The sequence below is a fragment of the Arabidopsis lyrata genome, assembly GCF_000004255.2.
Source record: "Arabidopsis lyrata subsp. lyrata unplaced genomic scaffold ARALYscaffold_3, whole genome shotgun sequence".
Taxonomy (NCBI): domain Eukaryota; kingdom Viridiplantae; phylum Streptophyta; class Magnoliopsida; order Brassicales; family Brassicaceae; genus Arabidopsis; species Arabidopsis lyrata.
The window spans coordinates 22,315,340-22,338,342 of NW_003302553.1; the positions used below are offsets into that span (position 1 = coordinate 22,315,340).

Below are 23,003 nucleotides of genomic sequence, written 5' to 3' on the forward strand. Positions count from 1 at the left end.
CCTTTTTCTAATTACGAATTTGCCCCACATCTTTTCGTAATTATGAAGTTGCCCCAATGCTTTTCCTAATTACGAAGTTGCCCCACATCTTTTGATATTTACGAAATTGCCCCATATCTTTCAATATTTACGAAATTGCCCCATATCTTTTGATATTTACGAAATTGCCCCATATCTTTTGATATTTACGAAGTTGCCCCACATCTTTTGATATTTACGAAGTTGCCCCACATCTTTTGATATTTACGAAATTGCCCCATATCTTTCGGAAATTACGAATTGCCCCACACCTTTTGCTAATTACGAGTTACCCCACATCTTTTACTAATTACGGAATTGCCCCACATCTTTTGATATCGAAATTGCAGATCTTATGATATTTACGAAATTTCGCCAGAGCTTTTGTTAAATACGTTCTCTGCATCTTTTTGTACTGGTCTAGACACGTGCAAGCGTTTCTTTTTAGCATTTGAAAGAGTTCTTCCTGGCTTTCTTTTTCTTCCTGAACCAACCAAATTATATTAGATCAAATAGAAAATATCATTTTTATCAAGTAGCTCTAGAATTTCTAAAGCCAATTCAATTTAGTCAAGATTTGTAGAGAGTAGAGAAAGCGATTCATGAGTACAAGAGTAAGATCAAAGTTGCTAGTTGTCATCATTATAAGCGTTTTTCAATGCAAGCAAGCTTATAAGAAGCTTCTGCCCGAGCTTCCTCCAACTTTGCTGAGAGCTCTTTCATGAAAGGTGTGCTTGTCCCGTGGCTGATCCGCAGAATGTCAAATGCCTTAATTAGTGAACTCACCGCCTCTTTGGTTTCCCCCAGTAACCTGCAACATAACAATTATGCATTTTTATCCGCAGAGGCGCAGAATATGATGGTAACCGACGCCAAGTTATTGCACTCAGACTCAGATTAACGTAGAAAGTTTATATGAATGATAATTTTCTACAGGCACACGATGAATCAATGTTTCTTTCCACAGGGATTCTAACTCAGGGATATCCAATTTGAAGGCTTTGAGCCAAGTTCCGCCTACCACTACTAGCCAATCTCTACGTGTTCCCTGACTGAAAAAGTCACGTAGAATAAGAGTCTCTAACACTGAGAACATGTAGAGGAATGGCAGCTTTGATAGTTGAGGGAAAACAAAAGTTATATTTGGTCCTAACGATTTTGACAGGAGAATTAAATAGATTGTTATAGAGCATAAATCTGTCTTCAAATTCTATTTCAGTTTCCGCAGCTCAAAATCTAATCAAAATATTAACTAAGGATGCTTTGATACCATTCGAGTTTTCCCTGGGTATAGAACTGCAGTCCAATCAAAGGATGGGTTGCTGGATATACTCCTGCAATTTTATTGACAAAGTAAGCACAAGTTATAACCACTAAAAGAATTTGAATGATTTTACAATTATTATATAGATGTTTCTGTTCAAGGTGTAATTAGCAATTAGCAGCCATTAGTTCTAGTAAACAGTTAGCTCTGATACTGTACGCAATAAGTTCCTATGGTAATTATAAGTAAATGTACCTATACAAAACAAGTAAGAGCTTCCAAGTTATGTTCAAAATATAAATCCCACACCTGGCTAGATCTATATACTAGAAGTCTGGTCATTGATAAAAGGTATCCTAAAGAAAAGAAAAATATTGATCAAACATGCGTCAAGGAGCAATGTAATAATCAAGATGAAGTAGACATACTTTGGTAAACAGGGACTATGAGTCTGCAGTAATTCAAAGCTTCTCTCCAGATTTCTAAGTCCATTAGCATCTGCAAAGGAATGTGTAACGGCAAGCTTTGAGAAACCACATTTGTCTCGTCTTTTCAAACCTCAGTACAACTTCCAAAAGTCCAAAACCTTCTTTCCAAAAGAAACGTACCTTGAGAAGTTTTTCACGGGTTCTCATTAAAGTGATGGAGAAAGAATGGTAAAGCTTAACTTGTAGTTTCTCAATTGTCTTATATAGTTCAATAGCGGCTTGTTTATCTGAAAATGGTCAAAAGATTCTCTCAGACAACTTGTAACACAGCTAAATGTAACCAAGATCAGTTAATCTTGTTCAGACATATAAACGCAGGTATTGGGGAAGCAAAACAGGCAAGAATTACTTTCTGCGGAAGGAGATGCATGAGCCTTCTCTGAAACTGTCTTGAGATCACTTGCTAACTTTTTAACCTCTTCCTTGCTCCTAAGAAGCAAGCATTTCTGGCAAACAAAGCCTTTTTCTTCTGCAAAAGTAAACAAATGAGGATTGGAGGGATCAAAAAATTTCTTGGAGACAAACTACGTAGTTAAATCTTAACATACCAGGATCACGGAGTAAGAAACCAGTGCATTTCTCATTGGAACACCGATAGCCTTCCAATATTGCACTTTCTTCAATATCATGAGGTTTTCCCTTAGATATGAAAAATGTTGGTACAGGTTGTAAGAAATCTAGAATATTGAGTGGTCAAGTGCAAACTCCATTCGTTGATAAGTGGGGGGGAGAATCATTACTACTTACAACGTTACTGCAACGGGCACACTGACAATGGAAGAGGTATTGTTCTTTCAGAGACTTCTGCCGAGTCAGAGTGCTTCCCGCGGTTTCAATATAGCTGATAGTTATCTGACCAAAGACAAAGGATCTAACAGCTATATGTCAGTGTGCTACTAGCATATACAAAAGACTCGAGATGAAACAAAGCAGAAACTACCTCTGAATCCTTTGATATGTTATCCATCGCCCGAACAACAGCCATCTGCTCCTCAAACACTAAAACCGCATTGGGAGAGCAGCTACAAAGCAAAAGATTTAGGCAGGAAGCAAAGTGATTAAAGAACACAAAGAAAAAGCATTTACCTGTGATTAATGATGGAAACCAATGGAAACAATCCTATCCCTTGAGGTCTCAATTCGCTGTCACAAATGCTATGAGCATTGCATGAGAACTGTGTTCAGTAGAAATGAAAGTGGCTTAAGTAATTATCCCCAAAAACCATTCCAAATAAAGACGAGTACAAAAAATTATCCCAGTTAGCCCAATGGATACTTGATACTCCTCAAATTAAACGAGGCCACATCACCAACCTATCTATATAATAATAGTAAATCAAAAAAATTTCCTAATACAAAAAAAGGAAAACTATCAACTGCAGCTTGCAGGAAGACAGCTCAGTTTGTGTCAAGCTCACACTAGAAGAACAGAAAAAAAAAAAAAAAGCGCAGGTGTAGAACCTTTGAGAAGTTCTCGGCGATCTCTCTTAGGTCAACACTAGGAAATTGAAGAATCAAGTTCACAAGATTAGCCATCTGTGCATACAACAACATCTGCTTTTCATCAATCTCAGACATGTCTACCAAATGAAGGTTAAAGAAGACAAAAGAATACACATTTCTAGGGGTAATGAGAGATCATCAATTTCACAAAACTATAAAACCCAAATAGGAAGGATACGGGACACCAAAGCCTCCACCAAACTATAATTGTCTGTTGACGTAATTGGCAGGACCTGGACAAGATAAATACATTAAAAATTAAGGAAACATAGACTTCTATCAAAATGAAACAAAGCACCAATGAATCAGCCAAAACAAGGATATAATCTAGACTTCTTCTCCACATCTCAACACAAAGAACCAAAGCACCAAACAAACGATAAGCTATCAAACGTGAATGCAAGCAACATCACTCATAGCTGATGATAACCTTTTCATTTTGCAAATTCCTCTTGATGTAAAGTTTAACCATCAGACGTATTGTAGGAGTAACAAACTTCCGTTTCTCCTTCTCAAGCCTAGTAAGAGCTTTGCATTCATGTCGATGTAACTTCCACTCTGACTTCTGAAAAATAATCAAAAACAAACAACAAATCTTAATCAACCATCAATTGAATTTCTACAGAGAGGACTCATATCAATTATACCTGGCAAAAACTCCCACAGTACCAAACCACTTGACAACCAGAACATTTCTTAAGGTTATTGGTCTTGAAACATCCGTCACACCTTGATTCCAATGATGTATTATTCGGAACACAAATATATGGCTTTTGGCTTAGAATCACTTCTCCTGGAAGAAACACATGACTGAGATTAGTCTCAGACGAACAAAAGCACTGTTCCAACGAAACCCTAAACCGGCACAAGAGAGACGAACCTGGACGAATATCTCTGGTAGTGAATAGAGAGCGGCCTTTGTGTGGGAGATTCGAAACGCTTAAGCAGCGATCTTGTAGAAATCTCTGCAAATCCGCCATTAGTGAAGCTTCCATTGGAACTTACGAGGGGTTTCGAGAACAACGGTCACTTTGAATTTGAGTCTTAATCAATTCTGAGATTTACAACAAATTAGGGTTTTTTTTCTTTCTTTTCCGGAGATTTGATTAGTTGCATTTAGATCCCTTTTCTAATTTATGGAGTTTTCCACAATTTGACGGAAATTTGATTAGTTGCATTTAGATCCATTTTTTTATTTATACACTACTTACACTTCGATCCCCTTTTTCTTATTTATACAACAATTTGACGGAAGTTTGATTAGTTACATTTAGATCCCTTTTCTAATTTCCATTTCTATTTTCAGTCATCATTTTAAATTTTGCAGAAGCTTATGTATGGTTAACAATTGAAAAATCATTGAAACTTTAAAAGCTCTTTGTCCTCTTCATCGTTGGAAGTTAAAAAAAAAACGCATAATATTAACGTTCGAATGGTTCAAAACTACATGTATATAACACAGAAATTAAAAATACATAAAAAGGTTACATATTTACAACCCTAATGAGTAATGTTAGCTTCCATTAAATTAAAACCACTGAAACTCAAATTGTAAAGTAACTATTTTGAAGTTAGAACCAAGGATGCCATGTTGGATCCATCATACATAAGTTGCGAGGCGACAAGGCTGCCTCTACTAACTCGTTCACTCCTCTTTGCACCGACTGTGGCGGCTCCACCGTATTCTCATCCTACAAAAACAAATCCATCAATATGTTTGATCTTATAGGATGATGATGATGATGATGATGATGATGATGATGTATGTACCTCTTCGGAAAAGTACTGTGGGGCTATTCCTCTGATCCGGCCAATGACATCTTCCACATTGGCGTTAACTTTGTGCTTCAGCTCAGCTGAGTTCAATGTAGCAATTCCTCCAACAGGAGGAATCGGCACACCAAGAGGTCTTCTTCCAAACCAAGACAGCAATTCATCACGGAAGAACATAGCAAGTTGATACCGTAGATGTTCGTTTTGCTGAAAATTTTGCAAGACAATAGAGAAACATAGATCAATCAATGGCTTGTTGCATCCCTTAGTTATTAGGTATATATTTTTTGAATTATCCCTTTACCTTGGAGGAGATTACTGCTTGAGCTGCTGAACACATGGATGACATGAGGAGACCTTCGACTCCAAACTGAGAGAAGAATGCTTGCATGTTCCTTGTGAGGCGGAAAGGCACGGGTTCGTTGAATTCGATCATCCCATTGGCATCGTAAGCAGGGTGAAAATCTGTCTGGAACATTTTCCCAGTGTTTTTTGCAAACAAGACCTTGTTTGGGGATCTCCCACCGATTTGTAGCATGAAGGACATAAAACTGGAGACAGCTAGCTGGACTGCAAATTGTTTCTTGAAAGCCCACATATGGCTTCCGCTCATCAACGTCTTGTACATGTACTGAGAGAAGATACTGTCATTGACCAAGGTTTTTGTGATGTCAATATATGCCTGCAGACGAAGATCTCCTATTGCCTCTGCTGATATTTGCCCTGATATAGCTTGATTGAGTTGTTCCTTAAAGTGGGTGATTGGAAGATCTGCTTCGCGGTCATTTCGTACACAGTGATTCTCATACACCTCAAGGAAAGTGTTGTACATTAGATCATCCTCAACCATCCGGACCTGAAACCAAATATGTTTGTTAAAACCAATACTCCTCCAATGAAACATCAAATCTGAATTCATGGTATAAAAATCACCTGAGACCAGACAGGAATGATGATTGGAGTGTGAATTCCAATGTGTCGTCTTCTTGATTCCTTATGCTTATCAAACATTTGGTTCATCACACGGAAAAGCTGCAAGATCCGTTCATCACTTCTAGCATTAGGCGTCAATGATGTCTGGACTATAAAGTGCTTTTGCGAGCCATCTGAGCCAATAAGAGTCAACCGCCTGAAGCTGCTTCCATGCCTTCGAACAATCGGAACGTCAGCTCCAACCCTATCCAACTTTACTGTATGATCAGGTGCTACTTCCTGGATAATTGAGCATAATTATTTTCACAATCAAATAGGGGAAAAAATGTTCCATTAGAAGACTAAATTAAGTGCAAGGGAATAGTAGTTCAAATTTCCAGACTTAATAGTTAATTCTACCTGGTCAGCAAAGTACTGCCCTGGTATCTCCACATCAACAACATTGAAGTCACGCAAAACCCTACTCTCATCTTCCAATCTTAACACAGCCGGAAACCTGTCTTCAACATTGCTCTGAAGAATATTTTTCCACTTTTTCAGTCGCGTCGTCAGCTCAGCGAGTGTGGTAGGGAATGTAGTTGTGCTTTCTGGATCAAGGTGACGCTCAAAATCCTGTTTGTACTCTTTCACAAATTCGACATGCTTGGTTACAGCATCTGCCGAGAAACAAGCTCTGCAGACACCCGACAGTTCTTTTTTTAGTGGTTGGGGAACCTCGGCAGTTGTAGCAGTTGGATACTTGTAACAACGATGCAACAGAGCATTCACAACTGCCAGCAGTCTTTCTTCCGGTAATGTAACAAATCTCGAACCTATTTCCGTGAGAAGAACCTGAAAAGTTAGATTACTTACTTAGATCATCCAACGAAAGAGGTAAGAACCTGCTCAGAGTCTAATTGATGCTATATCCTTCTTCCCAATAGTGCGTTGTATATTCACTATTCAGGATTTATCTTTACTATGACAATTGTATGTAGTTAGAGCAAATTTTAGGAATATGGTTGATATATACAGAAAAAAGTATCACCTCGAGTTCACTGGCTAAGTTGTTATGTTTACCCCTAAGAGCCTCCATGATATCCTTGGCAGCGTCGAAAGCACCTGCAGCAGAGATTGCCAAGGATGCACCATTCCGTCTCACTGTGTTTTCATTGTTATCATTGATAGCGGAGCTGCTTTGGTGCATAGGTTGATCACTACCGGGATGGACATTATTTTCCGCAGTGGAGCGTTCACTTTCTTGCCCATGTGGGTTACCACTGTCATGTGTTCCACCAGCCCCGCTAATTTGAGCGCCTCGATGGATTTGAGTTTCCGATGGTAAATTGCTTCCACCATGACCTGCACTTGCACCAGTGGCATTTTGTTGCATTCTTTGAGCCAAAACCAATCTGCCAATTTCGGATTTGTTTACTGCATCACGTCGTTCCAGCAAGTATGTGCGCAACCAGTAATAGAGAGCCTGAAAATCGCCACATACTCAGATAAAATAATCATAATGCATGAATTAGTCATAAACGCTAAAGGTAAATTACCTGTGGGAAAACTGCAGCAATTTTCAATAAAACCAATTTGCAATGTGGTGCTTCTGTTCTTTGTAGGGAAAGTAACAGTTGTGGGATCCAAGAAAGCCACACCCAGTGAGGAACTTGGTCTAAGTGTTTATCAAACACCCTACCAACAGGCTCATTCGCTGTATCGAAGCTAAGAAGATAAAGAACACGAGCTATATGACTTCTGGAATTGGAAACACCAAATCTTATTCCCTGAAGAAAGCAACTGACAGCATATTCAAGCCAAATTTCGTCTTGTGTTTCTTGGTATGCCTACAAAAGCGAGTTAAATATAAGTACAAGGAATACGAAATTTAGGGGAATGTTAAGAGCTATATAAGAAACAGAACACAGTCACAAGAAATACCATATCACAATAGCTTCCCCAGCTTATCCATCCTTTGGGTAAATTCTTAAACAGGGTGATCGCATTGGAATATGCGATATTAGCACTTTCGGTGTCATTTAGTTTCAAATGAAAATCCCCCTTCAGACGAAATATCTCTGCTTTGATCTTATCTGGAAAATACTCCAAATTTGTGCTATTTATCAGATTAAGACCACTAGCACGCTCTCCCTTCATTTCCAGATAAGCTTTTGCTTGCTCTCTAATTTTAACAAAAGCTTCCTGCATTTACACACCCAAAAACAGAAGATGAGGAAGATACTTTCATATATAACAGTATTACAAGCTTTGAAAACAAAAGAAACCAACTATTTAAAAAAGTTGATGAGATATGAATCAAAAAAGAAAAGAAAAAATATGCAGATCTTGTGTAGATTACTGCAATTAAAGATTTTGCAGAAATGTACCTGTACTTCCATTGTCGAGTGTCCATACATTTTTTCAAGAATCTGAACACAAACATCATAAAGTCCCTGTTTCCGAGCTATCTTGGCAAGCTTATTGACGTTCCATGCTTTGTCACGGAAACCAAGGTGATGAAGTGGAGAATTTGAAGTAGCGAAGTCTTTAAATGCATCAATAACAACATTATACATTTCATTCCTCCACTGTAGCATATCATACCAGACTGTCATATTGTCCCATTCATTTGGAGTCCTCAGCCTCCAAGTCTCAAGAATATCCTTCAGATCTGCATAACGATTTCCAAGTCCACCAGCTGCAGCATTTCCTGAAACTTTGTTCCCATTTGCGATGTCAACATGAATTCTAGCAGACTCCTGCACCTCAACTAGTTGTTGGAATTGCTGCAGTAGAGGCACTCTAGCATGAACAGACATTTCAGGCAACTGCCACCACTGTTCCAAGGCAAGATCAACGCCTTTCCCCACTGTGTTTTCAGCATCTCCAACACCATTTGAATTTCTGTCATGAAGGGCAAAATAAGATTGAACCAAACGAAGCTTTGGAGTCTCCTCCACTTGTGCCTTTGGTATCACGTGGTCCTTCAAATATGCCCAATCGGGTAATTTCCAAAGACTATCAAGCAGTATTTCATAATTTTCAATGCTTTTTCCAAAATCTACCAGGGCATCCCATTGACTAAGCTGACTGGCACAGTGAAGCCACTGCTCCTCCCACAGACACATTTCAGCTTTAGGGACTGTGTTGTTATACGTGCCTTGGGTTGCCTTAACCATTGCCTGGTAAAAGAGGCTCTGAGCACGCTGCCAAAAACCATGCTGAACTAATGAAAGTCCAGCTCTCGTTTCAGCGGTAATGGACCTCTTCTTCCACAACCCAAATCTCATATCTTCTTCATTTAACAAACGATAAAGCTCAGCAAGAGACTCAGCACATTTTGAGTCATTCATGAACAACATCACATGGCTCTCTAGCAAAGCCAATGCAAGATGCCATGCATTGTACGTTTTCCCAATATATTTGATAAGCTCACTAGGCATCCTAGGTTGAGGGTGGCTCAACTGAAGCCCTTCCAGAAGTGCTTGGACAACATTTGGCCGGTGTCCTTGCTGCTTCTTATGGTAGTCCTTTGATAGTAGAGAAATCATAGGTTTAGCCAATGCTACCTGTTCTTCCTTGAGCAGGGTTACCCATACAATTGGAAATACCAAAACCCACAGATGATATGCAACATTGGCATCAGTGTGAGCCAGCTCCCTTAATGGGATGACAACATCAGCCACCTATAGTGGAAATTTGAAAAAGTTATAAACTTCAGTATATGAATAACGTATTATTCAGGTAATCTCATCTCAATCAGGTGGAGAATACGCTTAGGGACTTATGATAATCTAGTCAACATTTTCGATCAGGAATAACAAAGAGAAAGCACCATGATAACACAAAAGGAAGCTTTAAATGATTCGTAATCACCTGAAGTTTGCTGGTCGCGCTCAGAAACTGTGCATGCTTCATAACAATGCTGTCAAACATCGAAGTAACTTCTTCGGGACCCTCTAAGTTAGCAGAAGCTTGGTGTTGTATTACAGGATTATCTGAAGGCAAAAGTGGTAGTACCCTTGCAGAATTTGGCGCCAGGCTAATTGGCTTGTCCTCGACTAAGATAGCTAGAAGGAGATCAAGACCTTGTTTGAGCCAAAAAACATCACTTAAAGCTTCCCAGTCCTGAACTTGAATAATGTACTGCAACCGCGCAAACAGATTTTTTCCAAGAGACTCATGATACAACAAGAAGAACTTCCTTCTCATCTCAGGATCACTGGCCCGTAAACCAAGCATAAAATGTCTTTCAACTTTCAGAGAGACCTCTTGTCGTAGGCCCAGAGGATACCTGTTCATTAAATAGACGAAGATATATCATCCATCTCCTAAAAGAAAGATGTGACACAAGAGAAAAATATAAAGCATCAAACGTACTTCGTTGAATCGGCACAAAGTCCGTATAACAGCTGAAGATACTTCTGATCCCACTCTTCCAAAGCATCAGATGAGAAGTGTTGCTTATCAATACAAGAAAGCTTATTGAGAAAGGTAACTACGTCCTTTTGGGTAAGGAAAGAACCAGACAAACCAGATGCGCCTGTTTTGCTGAAATCATCCTCAACCCACCTTTTTATCATATCTAGTATGCAGAGAAGCACACTAGCATCAGTACCCTTTTCGGAAAGTAAGGTGTTCAAAATTTGAGTAACAGATCTTTTGCAATCTGCTATAAGCATGACCGTTTCATCAATAAGTTCCAAGACCGACTTTATATTACATATAACTGCTCCAACATCAGCAGTTTGACGAGAAGAAGTAACTGCAGAATCTGAATCTGTTCGCTGGCCCTGGAAATGGAAAGAAAAAGATCCAGCGTAAGCCGTGAATGGGGTACGACTAGGTTATCTAGTCACCATCCATTAGTCAGATGGAAAAATAGAGATAGAAATGATATCGTGATGTTGATATTATACATGAAAACACCAGAAAGATGTTAGCTAATAACATAAAGTAAATGAGTCTGAGTAGAAAGGTAATGTAAGAGAGGAACCAGTCTAAATCCTTAGATCTTACAAGACATTAATGAAAGTCATTGGTGCAAAGCTGAAAAAAATGCATAGGAGATTCCAATACTCACTAACGTGGCAAATGCCAAGTAAATTTAAATCCCATTTAAAGTTCCCATACAAACGAAAGCAAGTAGTGTTGATCTCTTAGCAGAAAAAAACAATTAAGTAAGAATGACGTACTTGTCTAGGATGAGAACCCACTGCTGATCCCAGGTCCCGTGCAAGGCGCTGAAGGATACGCACCAACACATATGAATCAACAAAGTTTTTATGTACCTTGGCCAAGGTTTTGATGACAAGAAGTACAAAGCTAATCGATCCAAAAAAGTTATCATCTCCTGAAGCTTGTGGAGCAGTAACAGTATTCACATGTTTGTTTATCAGCTCATTGACTTTCTGGTACAATAGCTTTATGTCAGGAGGTGTATTAGCCGCATCCAGTGGGAATGCGGTGAAGACCATCATCAGCAAGGAGCACAACGATTTACCAGCATCGAGCATCTTGTGTTTGAAACACGGTTCAAGAATCTAGTGAAGAAACAAACAGTCAATCTAGTGAGCAGTAGGCAAACAGCATTATTCTGTTCCAAATCTTAGAATAAAAGCTTACGGCAGCAAGTATACCTGCGAAATCTGGCTGATATTGTTCCTAATGAAAAGATGTGGCTGCTTCTCCAGAACTTTGTTCATGACATCCAATCCCTGAGCAAGTGCTGTTGACGGATCCGACTGAGACGGTGGCATGCTGCTCAGCAGTTTTTCTAAATAGTTGAACTTGACATTAGCATTTGGCCAAACCTCCAAAGCTTGTGAAAGCAAATCTAATGCTTGTTTGTACATAGTATTGGTTTCCCTGTCCTTAGGCTCAATTACCAATGCTACCTGTTCAAGAAAGCGAAATATTTTTAAAATCGAGAAACGAAACTAAAAATGAGGTCATTTCTACTAGATACAACACGACTAATAGATGAATTTGTAATAGCTCTTAGACATGAGGTGACATAGTTAAGAGAATTGAAAAGCTACTCAAAGTAAAATATATGTTCCATGGTGTAAGGTACAAGCATAAAGCCTTACTCTTATGAGAAAATTAATGATCATTTCTTCCATGGCAGCATTTGGCTTGAATTCCTCGTCAGGCTGGGTAGCAGATCCAGGAGTTTCTATATTGGGGATTGATGCTGCACCGCCAGGTGACATTACACAGAATGATTGGAGACCAGGTTCAATTTTGACTCGTTTACTTGGATCTTCTGATGTGGAAGATCCATCTGTTGAACGCTTAGGATCAGCACCAGAAGTATGCAATTCATCAGTAATCTGACTGGTTCCATCAGTATCAGGCACCATTTTCATTTCATTCTGTCTTTGCCTTTCCCAGCTGACAACCAATCCAGCAAGTTCAATTGCGAGCCTCCTATTCTCGGCAGTAGTATTATATGGCAAACCTAGACGACTTAACGAATTCACCATTTGAGGGACAAATTGTGCTCTACAGCTGTAAAAGAGATCTGAATGCCGAACAACAAGTAGGAAGATGTGGATCAAATTTGGAATTGAATGACCTTCCTCCACCAAAATTTTTTTTGTGTATCTTATCCAAATTGGCATGCGTGAATCTCCAAGAGGTAGCCTTTTAGGCAAAGCTGGCATTAGAATATCCAGGGCTTGCTTAACTAGCATCTTATTTTCAGGCTGGCATGTCCTAAGAAGTGCGACAAAAACCTACATCCAATTGGCAAATTACATTTGTGTCAATTAAATAATTAGACGAAGTTATTTTGTAGGCATATGCTTCTCTTCAGCTTACTCAGATTCAGGGAGGAGTAACTTCATAGACAAAAACTAACCAAGTGCATGTCATAGTACCATGAAGTCTAACAAACATGCATTTTTAAGACAGGCATGCATTATTAAGACAAATATGCATTCAAATCTAGCTTCATGTAGTTTGTCTATCAACAATCGCATTGTAAATGATTTCCACTTAAGCTAATAATTGACCGTCTCAGGCATACACAAATGCTATGACTACAGGGGTTTACCAATGGAAAGAGGAAACTAATATGAAATACGCTGATTTCAGAAGTTCAAGGAAATTCTTTTTTCTCACTCTTCAAGAAAATCAATAAACATAACTGACATATAAATTTTAACGGTACCTGAAGAATGATTTTCTCAGGAGCCTGGTAAGCATCCAAGAAGTGGCAAACATTAACAAATGCCCACTGTTTACTGGCACTATCTTCCCGTTTGAGATGATTCCATCCAAATTTAATGAGCTCTTTTCTATGATGAACCAAGTCACTCTGAAGATATTTTAGAAGTAAAGTTGCTAACTGCAAAAGTTCAATCCTCAAAGGTTCATCATATTCAGCCGAAACCTACAACAATCAAGATGAGACTTAACAATAAAACTATAATAAAATCTTAATAATTCTGAAGAAGTGGATAAAAATAAATAATAAACATGGGTACAGAGTTACCTCCAAAAACCTATACAAATACATTCATAACCAGTATGACAATTATAAAGAAGTCTTCCCCACAATTTTCTTGATATACTTGTTTAGGAGAGCAAAGGAACCTACCTCTTCGGGTGGATCAAGAAGCCTCTCAACAATGGTTTTGACTATATCAGGGTCAATAACCTCCCAAGTTTGGCCGTTTTGGAAAGCATGGGCAAGCATTGGAAGAATAAGCATTTGCATTGCTTGAACTAAATGATCATGGCCGAGTTGTTTGGAATGAAAAAGGTTAAGAAAATGCAGGAGAAGTGCTCTTTTCATGTTGGGCGGGTATCCTTCTGCAACCTGATGAATAGATCCCAGTTATTATACTACTGTTGATAAGTGTGACAACTATAATGGAGTGACAAGGAAATTGTAACTAAAATTTCAAATCTCAGATACCTCAATAATGTAGAATTCCTTCAAAAAGGTGTAGTCAATGCGGCTATGGAACAAGAAAATGGAGAGAATATCAAAGAGAACATTCACTTCAGATTTTTCATGCCGTAGGTAATTTAAGAAGCACTTGACAAGCCATTTGCTCTCTTTCACCTGAGTTTGAGAACACAAAAGACTTCAGATTCCAACTTTTCATATATTTTACATAACTCAAAATGAAGACTATTGAAATATTCAAATCTCACAACTATATGAAAAGTTGTGTAAAATATATGAAAAGAAATCATAAATTTCTTTATCAATTTACGTTGGTAGCTCAATAAAGTATAAAATATGGAATTGAAACAATGTCAGGAGGCAAGCAATATAAGAAAAAATGTGCATACCATCATAACACAGCCAAATCAAGAATTCAATGGAAACAAATTTAACATATTCCACAGTGAAGCCAAATCTCTAGCACCAGCATATAGCTAAAAATAAGCAATCATTAACTATAATGGTTTCTGATCTTAGATATCAGTTTCAACTTTTCATACCTGGCTATTTCCAGGAATATTAAACTACGCAGCTTCAGCTTGAAACACAACGCAAAGCCAAAAATTATAAGTGGTTGAGATAGAAGAAACTACCTGAACTAAATTCAGCTCTTGCTCATTCTGCAAACGAGATATCCTTGCAGGTGATTTCCAAATGAGAACCAAGGTATCGAAAACACTGCGGTTACTCTGCAACCAGCTGGGTATCAGTTTCACCATTGTTTTGACGAGATAGAGCCCCTGAAAGTACGCATCCGATGCTATATTAGCCTTTGTTGATGCCACATTAGAACTCTCTAATTTAACAGAGATATGATTTTCATCTCCAGATGATGTAGCAGGAGGAGTTGAAGCTGCCGAGCTCAATGTAGGATCAGGTTTTGGCAAAATTTCAGGAAAGGCATATGACAGTATCTTCTGTGGAGACTTTGCAAGTTCTTCTCTTAATGGCTGGCCAGCATCTGATCGGATTATATACATAAACCTGAGTTTTGTTTTTAAGGGAAAAAAAAGCTAGTATCGTTAGGATATGTAGAAAATCTACTCCAAGCTTACAGTAAACTCATTACAAGATGCGGTGAACGAAAGCTTATCATAAGACATTGTCCTCACCTTCGGAAATATTTTGGTTCACTTAATCTAGAAAGAAAGTAGTCAACAGCGAGGGCCGCATATCGATTCAAAAATTTAGTAAGCGGTAGACGGTATGGGCTATTAATCTCACTGTACACTTGCCCAGGAGGAAGAGCTGCTTCTAAGTCAATGGTTAAGGTTACAAGTTCATCTAGAAATTTTGATGCAGCATGTGGAAGTAAGTGGAAGAGCTCGATAATAGCTGCCATGGAAACAAAAGAAGTGAATAATCATATGACTAGACATCGATTAGTTATTTTCAAAAACCAAATTACCAGCTGCTATTTTTGGCTCTTCTCCAGCTTTCCATGATTTCTGGGACTGGGCAAGTTTCTCCGGCTCCAACCATTTTTTAAGGTGCTCCAGCAACTTTCCTCCTAAAGTCACATTAAACCAATTTGACAGAAGTTCAAGAAGGCGTGCCAGACCTTGCAGTAAAGGCATACTGAGATTCTTTGTGTGTGCCAGATTAACAAGTATTGGCCTGAGGCTACTCTGAAGAAGTTCCTTGGGCATTCGTTGTTGATTAATAACCTAAATCAGAAAATATAATTTCAAAAGCAAATAAATTTATAAAGATAAAAAATTAACGTAGATAGGTATCAAGAAATAGATTCCTATGATAACTCCGTAGAGCAAGTTCCTCATATTCAACAAGGCAAGTATTGCGTGTAGCTAGCTAGCATGGTTGCACATATCAGTTACCCAAAAAAGAAAACTAGCCATGCTAGTACGAATAGGAAAATCTATTTTCTTCACCAAATATCCCAAAAATCTTCAAACTATATGTGCATGCAAGAATCCTGATTAAGATAAAAGACAACTACAAACCTGTCTTAAACCCTCCTTAGCAACCGCCACGATTTCTGGTGCTCTACATGTTAGAGACTTGAAGAACATTGAAATTATTTTGGCACGTAGTTCATTGTGAGTTTGCGTTCGGAAATCAGTCCACGCCATAGTAGTGCAGAGAAGCTCAATACAAGCTGTTCGAAGTCTGTTCAATGATGTAAGCACTTTAGGATTCATCAACTTCACAGCCCATACAGTTTCATCAGCCTCAGCAATTTGTAATGCTTCTTGCAGAAAATTAACCAACTCTGGAGTCACTTTTAGAAGGGGGGGCCTCAGAGCCAAGCAGAAATTCAGAGCGGCAACTGTTCCAACCTGTAGGTAAATATAATAAGGCAAAAATTAAAGACAGAGAGGAAGACAAGACCGGAAAGAGATACACAAAAGAAAAATAGCACTGTGAGGCACCTGTTGATCAACTGTCTTTGATCGGAGTGGACGCATTATAAGTGGCTGTAGTAATAGTTGGTACAAAGGCTCAAGCAACTCAGTTACCTCACTTCCAGTTCGGCTAGCCAAAAGTGCAAGGCAGTTCTGTACATTTTTCCTCACGGGGATGGATGCGTTAGGATTGAATAACTCTGTGGCAAGATATTCTACAACATCTTGAAAGCTTTTTCTACGCGCTTCACTGTTTGCTTCGTCAACATTATTAACCACACGTAGAATCTGCATAAGAACCTGACTTGTCTCTTCTTGCTCTTTGCTAGCATAAACAGGAAGCCTCTTTAAAACATAAACCAGACCACGCACAATCTTTACTTGGAAATAACATAATGTTTCAACATTCACTTTCCCCACCAATGCACCTAACCCCATAACCCCTCCCATCTGCGCTTGCCATGTGCTCCCATAACAGCCATGTAAAAGTCGAGGCAAAAGTTGTTCAAACACTGGTATTCGCACGCTTGGATGGGGTGAATATACTGGATTTGTAGAAGGACTCGAGACAATCATGGAGGCATTGTGACCACCCCTAGCCATCAACACATCAGCATGTTTGACAAGAGCGAGGAACAAAAGTGTTTCAGCAAACACATTTAACGCATTCAGAGCAGCTTTGGCGTGGAGCCTGTTTTCATCTGCAAGCACATCGACCAGTGCATCTAAAAATATTAAAGGATCTAACTGCTTTAAATTGGATGATTGATTACTCCTGGATCTGGAACTTGTCGAAATCACAGAATCACCAAGTGAACTAGTACTTGTCGATGCATTTGAGGAGGTATAGTCAACATGCAAAATAATCGCAAAATGCCGGCAGATGTTTTCAACAAAGTCATCATCCGTGTCACTGAGATCTGGATCAGAACTGGCAGCAAGTATAGTGATCAACAGTGTCTTGAAGATTGACTTCTCAGCCATTAACTGGGTCTTTGTTTTCACTCCTAAGTCAGCCTACGACAGTAAGAAACAGCCCACTTAATGAAATGAATCATTCTTCAGCATATTAAGCAAAGTGAAACAGGTATTATATGGAAAAAAGAGTTCATTTAGAGAAGACGACATATATACAAGATCAATTTTCTATTAAGAAAATAGAAAATGAATGGCAACAAAAACGAGTATTACAGAATTATAATCATGCCCCACGTCTGTGGGTCAACATCAAGTAATGTCAAGATCCTAGCCGATATGCATTATAAACAAATGGCAATGATACACCAAGAATGTGCCAGAATTCAAAACGTAAACAAGTAAGATAACCTGCCACAGAGATAACCTCTGCCATGTAAAAAAAAAGTTCAGAGTCCAACTATGATAAATTAAGATTATAAGAATGATACTTAAAACTAACCTTGATTTCCACTGATTCACTCCTGTGCCAAGATGAATCCACAGAGGAACGTAATAAAGTTGATAATTGCCTGGGCGTTTGACCCACATCAGTGACACATCCAGGTAAATTAAGCTGGGACAATAAGCATACACGGAGGAATTTTAGAGCTTGCTTTCTGTAGTATATGTCCATGCCGTGATTTTTATGAATAACCGCTGCTACTGCAAGATTAATAAATTTGTCTAATGGCACCAGAAAAGGTGTTGATGGCTCAAATGTCAGGACTAAGCGAAGACCATGCTCTGGATTATCTTTGCATTCAAGTGTAAGTGGCTCTTTCAGAAATCTTCGGTTGCGACCACCCAACTTTCCAAGGATTTGTAAGGCTTTTTTACCCCACGGATATGGCACAGGCCTCAAATGGGACCATAATGCCAAGATCACTTCAGACATCACATTAGCCATGCTAGGTTCCAGGAAATCAGGATTCAGACTATCCACCCAGAATTCAAGGGTGCGTAACCCCAAGCTCACAAGTTCATCGCTTCCCCTCAAACAGAATACAAGAGGCTTCATGAGACGGGGAAGGTATGGCAATAAGGAGCTTAAGCGTGCAGGAAGCGTCAAACAAAGCTCTAACAAAAGATCTTTCATGTCCTCCCCAGCTGGACCCTCGAGCATTGTCAAAAGAATATTAAGACAAGGTAGCAGCATGGGGATCAAATCTCTCAGAAGCAGCTCATATTTACATCCAGCAAGACCTCTGAACACAGTGCGGAGCAATTGCATATAACCAAGAGGTTTATCAACTTCCGTAGCATTCTTCATGCAGACTTCCATAATAACAGGCACATGGTGCTGTAATATTCTTTCAAAATCAGATGGTGTATTGGTGACAGCCCCAAAGATGCATCTAAACAAATGCAAAACTAGTTTAGTTGCAGCTGAATCTGGATTCTTCAGAACATCAAGTTTGCTGCTAACTAGTAAATTAATCAAAACATCTGCAAATGGCTTGCAAACTTTGGGAGCTTGCAGAAGTGCTGCAAATATCTGAACCAGTTGGTTATTGTTAATCATGCTCTCAAAAAGCTCTGGCATGCATAACGAGAACATGTCCATTAGATCTCGAGGTTCCATAATAGCAAGAATCTGGGAGAAAAGATTAAGCATTTCCTTCTCCTCATCCTTTTCTTTGAAGAGAGCTAAGCAGTGGACACCACTCTTTAAAACACCAGAAGCTTTCCACACCTGCTTAAAGGCAGAGATTACTAAGGTTTATAGTCATGCACTACTAATGACTTAAGTAAACAATCTTACAATAAGTACCTCATCTTCTCTCATTCCTTTAAAACCCTGCGGAGCAGATGATTGTGAAAGAAGAGCTTGAGGGTTCATCCCCTGGGCAGCAAGAGAAACTGTCACAATTAATATACTTGCATGACAAAACAATAGATTACTGATACAAGCGACAGGACACAAACCTGAGGTCGAGGCAAATGTGCATGGGTAATACTCCATATTATTGTTTTCATTCCTGAACATAAATCAAAAAGAGAAACAATATGATCGTCCAGTATAGAATCATGATCAATGTAAAAAGATAATTCTGCTAAGATTCAGTACCCATGACCAGTGTCTTAATCAGATTCTTACAATCATTCACTTCTTTGGAATGTTCAACAGGAACCTGCAAATTCAAAACTGCCTGCAACCAGTGTGGTTTACCAATAAATAACTTCTAGATAATTCATTTGTTGATCAGAAGAAAATATCTGAAGTTATCAATCAGACTGCATAATGCTTTGTCAAGAGACAAAAAGCCTGGTATAAAATCTAAGAATCCAACTTGGAATTATAATACCACCTATATTCCAACTTGAAGCGTGAGTGGAATATCCGTGTAAGATAATATGAGAGCTTTTAATTAGCAACTGAGTTTGAATATAAACATGTGCAAGACGATCTCACAATGGCTGATAATTCGTATTACTCAGTAAAACAAAAAAGTAATCACTGATAAGAGATGACACAAATTACCTGGACAGGAAGTTCAAGCTTCGACCTCAAAGTGACCCGATCCTTTCCCACCTCACCCTCCTCCAAAAGCTACGAATCGCAAAGCAAGAATAGGTAAAACATCCAACAAATATAATGGAGTTGAGAAAAGAATTAGCTAAAGGTTCAAGATGCCTTTTTAGTAACCTAATAGCACCTAATTTAAAGGCAACATAAAGATAAAAGAAATGACATATTAAGCAAAAATACTTTTTACAGCTATTCTAAAAGACCATCTGGAAATGGAAAGTGATAGCAAGAAAGCAAATGCATCTTGCAAACTGCCCCTGAAGATCAAGTGATCAACTCAATAATAAATACACATCTTTCCCAATCTCAAACATTAGAAGGAAAGAGACCAAATAAAAAGCAGCAAAACTTGCCATTTGAAAATCAGTAAATCATCAGTAATAGAAGAAAACCAAGCGAAAAAAAAAGTTGAACTCTTGATCACAACATTTGATTTTGAAAAGCAACCAGCATTACCTGAGGAATAGTACGCTTGAAAGTACTGAATTTCCCCACAAAGGCATCCAGGATACGTCCCTATATACAGGTGTAGCATGAGGTAAGTTAATGGACAGAGAAGCCAATTGATTCTAAAATGAACTCTCAAGTGAATTTTATACCAGTAAAATCCGTGCTTCATCCATTGACTGCTGATCAACACCTTTCTCAAATATTGGTTCTACCTGTATCAAACACAAGTTTTGATTGGAGCTTAATTAATAAAAAAAGAAATAAACTGGTATGCCTGGTTTAAGCAGTTTATCAAATTAAACAAGACAAACACAGTAGAGAATATAGAATTACCAGATTCAGCATCAGCCGGGCACATGTTGTATGGATGCTAAGAGAGAGGGTAGAGTCGTGCATGTTTCTTGAAAATAGGTAGATAATCCGTGATAACTGTGTTTAAAGTTAATCAGAGGAATGTAAAGGAAGTACACTCACTAAGCTTGAACAAAAAAAAATGATGTTCTCTAACGAAATCCTGATGATGCAAAGAAAAGTGATCAATATGTTACATTCCCAAGATTTTCCACACACAGTGCAATAACTGCGTATTGTAATGAAGTATTTTTACTTATAACGGAACCCAGGCTATCACAATCAACGTTTAATACAGTTTAAAGCTCTGCATCAGTAAAAACCTGAGCAAGAGAAAGATCTCCGCGAACATGGTGAACGATCTCCGCGAGTAAGCTGTAAGCCAAAGGCCTCAAAGACTCAAAACATGCTCGCCCAGTTCCAACTAGAACCCTAACACAGTAGACAAAGAAAAATACCTGACAAAAGTCAATATATGTTTATAGATACTTCAGCTTGATAAATTACATGCGAACAAAAGCTGTGCTTGATTAACCAAACAGCTCCTTCAGAATTATGAAATTTTTTGAATTTCAAAAGTCATAAGCCTCATACCTCTCATCTAAAAGAGTGTCAATAAGAGGAAATAAGCCTCTCTTAAAATCCGTCCCAAGTACATGCTTTAATGAGACTAAGAGTTCCTGCATTTCATATAATGAGAAATAAATCTTTAGAAGAAATCCCTTAATTGTGTCACCAGAGAAAACATACCCAAAAGAAAAAACAAAAGGTTTTCCACCTTTCTGATAGATGCAGAATCTGAACAGGTCACAAGCAAATTTACAATGCTTTTGCATATGCTTTCTTCATGCGGTCGGATATATTCGGCGCAACTTTTTAACAAATAAGTCAAAAAAGAAACCGTCTGCAAATAAACCAAAAACAAAAGTCAATATATCATGGCATCTCCCAGTTACGAACAATATAATTCAGATGAAACAATGAGTCGGTGTAGGCCTTGATATAATAATATTTCCAACAACGTAGAAAGCTTTGATTTCCTTCCTTACGAAGAAACGTTGTCTCACCTTAACCTGTGCACCCTTCAACTCTATGAACTGAGGCTTCAAATGAGAAGGAACATTCTCAGGTCCAGGGACAGATATAGCAACAACCATCAGGGGAAGTAAATGAGGAATGTTGGTCTGAACGAGTCGGCTATACAGCTGGAAAAGGAACATAACAACAAGGGGGCTCTCTGTGATTATCTTGAATGACCGAGTACTCGGGTTAAGCTGTCCATTCCCGATAGGTGCGGTAGGGGTAAGGGACTGATCAGAAGACGTAGGCATCTCCATAGGCTTCACCTCTTCCAATTTAACATTATCGAAAAAATGGCTGACAGTGGATCTGAAAATCGAATAGATTTTGCAGACAAAGTCTAAAAATGGTTGAACTTCATTTTCTAGTGTGGGCCTAAAATTCCTAAGAAGGTCAAAGATTATCCGAATGCAAATTAACCCGTTTTCTTCATTATCTGTGGTGAGCACCTGCATTGCAACCTTCAAAAGGTCTTGAACAAAGGGACGAAGAACCTCACTGTGGGGAAGACGATTGAGGATCTCAACCACAATGTTCCGCAGTTTGTGCTCCGGATTATCGATGAATTGCGGTGTAGTAATCTGTAGAAGAATAACCGAGAATGCTGGGAAGTAGCATTTTAAGAAATTCAAGTACTCAGCCGTATGTGCTATCTCTAGACTGTCCCTGACCTCCACCACCATCTCAAGCCTTGTTGGAATAGCTACACAAAACAATTTCCCAACAGAGATATAATCAAAAATTAGAAGTTTTGCTTTCACAGTTAAAACTCCTAAACAAGAACTAACTCGAAGTCAGACACTATAATTCATACGAGAATCATGATAGTTCCCGGATTATCTCAAAACCCAAAATCAAAGGAAACAGCTTTAAGTTATAGAGAGTGAAATCAAGAGAGAATTACGTAGGTCAGGATCCACGAGACGACGGGAGTGTTGCTCGAAGTTCTGAATTGGACTCATGGTGAACCACAAAAGCGAAATAATTTACACGGCGGAGCTCTTTCGCCGATCACGGACGCGACGATCTCTAAACGCACCGTACAAGTGCCAGACTTAGGTCAAAAACAAGTGGAATTTAGCGAAGGCTTTAACAAAAGCTACTGCACTAGAGACAATTCTGGAGATTTCCCGAGAAACATCTGAGCAAAGACCAACGAATTCGAGGAGGAAGACTATGGAAGATGATGCTTCTCTAAGAAATTTTCCCTCTCATTTTTGTTTCTCTGTGACGACTCTCTTTGAATAGTGAGTTCGGTGAACTCCGAGAAGATTCATGAGATCGCCGACTTGTACGGCTCAGTTTTTATTATTTCCTTAATGGGCCCAAAAAAGGCCCAATTTAATTT

At 38.7% G+C, this 23,003-nt stretch overlaps 2 protein-coding genes across 3 annotated transcripts; both read right to left on the reverse strand.

Moving 5' to 3' along the window:
- Positions 1–493: 493 nt before the first annotated feature.
- On the reverse strand, positions 494–4,373 carry LOC9320156 (histone-lysine N-methyltransferase ASHR1). Its single transcript, XM_002886090.2, has 14 exons — positions 4,154–4,373; positions 3,921–4,066; positions 3,704–3,838; positions 3,452–3,506; positions 3,232–3,350; positions 2,857–2,945; positions 2,711–2,792; positions 2,518–2,622; positions 2,319–2,409; positions 2,120–2,239; positions 1,891–1,997; positions 1,711–1,780; positions 1,289–1,352; positions 494–829 (listed from the first exon to the last, which is right to left on the reverse strand). The coding sequence occupies exons 1-14, from the start codon at positions 4,266–4,268 to the stop codon at positions 661–663; spliced, it is 1,467 nt and encodes a 488-aa protein (XP_002886136.2). The 5' UTR covers positions 4,269–4,373; the 3' UTR covers positions 494–660.
- A 300-nt stretch (positions 4,374–4,673) lies between these two features.
- Positions 4,674–22,985, reverse strand: LOC9322203 (transformation/transcription domain-associated protein). Of its 2 annotated transcripts, none has more exons than XM_021031706.1 (35): positions 22,560–22,985; positions 21,643–22,358; positions 21,354–21,479; positions 21,170–21,255; positions 20,899–21,007; positions 20,558–20,653; positions 20,374–20,436; positions 20,231–20,290; positions 19,727–19,795; positions 19,313–19,394; positions 19,171–19,223; positions 19,016–19,087; positions 17,705–18,937; positions 16,315–17,304; positions 15,886–16,221; positions 15,330–15,588; positions 15,034–15,256; positions 14,515–14,905; positions 13,886–14,035; positions 13,565–13,786; positions 13,136–13,357; positions 12,051–12,698; positions 11,598–11,855; positions 11,154–11,501; positions 10,339–10,751; positions 9,835–10,252; positions 8,346–9,644; positions 7,900–8,160; positions 7,515–7,805; positions 7,007–7,441; positions 6,379–6,810; positions 5,980–6,258; positions 5,351–5,902; positions 5,044–5,253; positions 4,674–4,964 (listed from the first exon to the last, which is right to left on the reverse strand). In XM_021031706.1, exons 1-35 carry the CDS (start codon positions 22,615–22,617, stop codon positions 4,845–4,847), a joined length of 11,580 nt encoding a protein of 3,859 aa, XP_020887365.1. In that variant the 5' UTR covers positions 22,618–22,985; the 3' UTR covers positions 4,674–4,844. The 2 variants fall into 2 exon arrangements, with proteins under 2 accessions (XP_020887365.1, XP_020887366.1); XM_021031707.1 differs by having other exon boundaries at positions 4,845–4,964; positions 19,313–19,376; positions 22,560–22,873.
- Positions 22,986–23,003: the final 18 nt, after the last annotated feature.

What these genes read in the sequence shown, in the direction of transcription:
- LOC9322203 (XM_021031706.1), bottom strand. Translation starts at nt 22,617, where the DNA reads ATGAGTCCAATTCAGAACTTCGAGCAACACTCCCGTCGTCTCGTGGAT. An exon ending in GACACTCTTTTAGATGAGAG is followed by an intron (nt 21,008 to 21,169) that starts GTATGAGGCTTA and finishes CTACTGTGTTAG; the next exon opens with GGTTCTAGTTGGAACTGGGC. An exon ending in GGCAGTACTTTGCTGACCAG is followed by an intron (nt 6,259 to 6,378) that starts GTAGAATTAACT and finishes TCAATTATCCAG; the next exon opens with GAAGTAGCACCTGATCATAC.
- LOC9320156 (XM_002886090.2), bottom strand. Translation starts at nt 4,268, where the DNA reads ATGGAAGCTTCACTAATGGCGGATTTGCAGAGATTTCTACAAGATCGC. An exon ending in ACTGTGGGAGTTTTTGCCAG is followed by an intron (nt 3,839 to 3,920) that starts GTATAATTGATA and finishes ATTATTTTTCAG; the next exon opens with AAGTCAGAGTGGAAGTTACA. An exon ending in GTTTCCATCATTAATCACAG is followed by an intron (nt 2,793 to 2,856) that starts GTAAATGCTTTT and finishes TTTGCTTTGTAG; the next exon opens with CTGCTCTCCCAATGCGGTTT.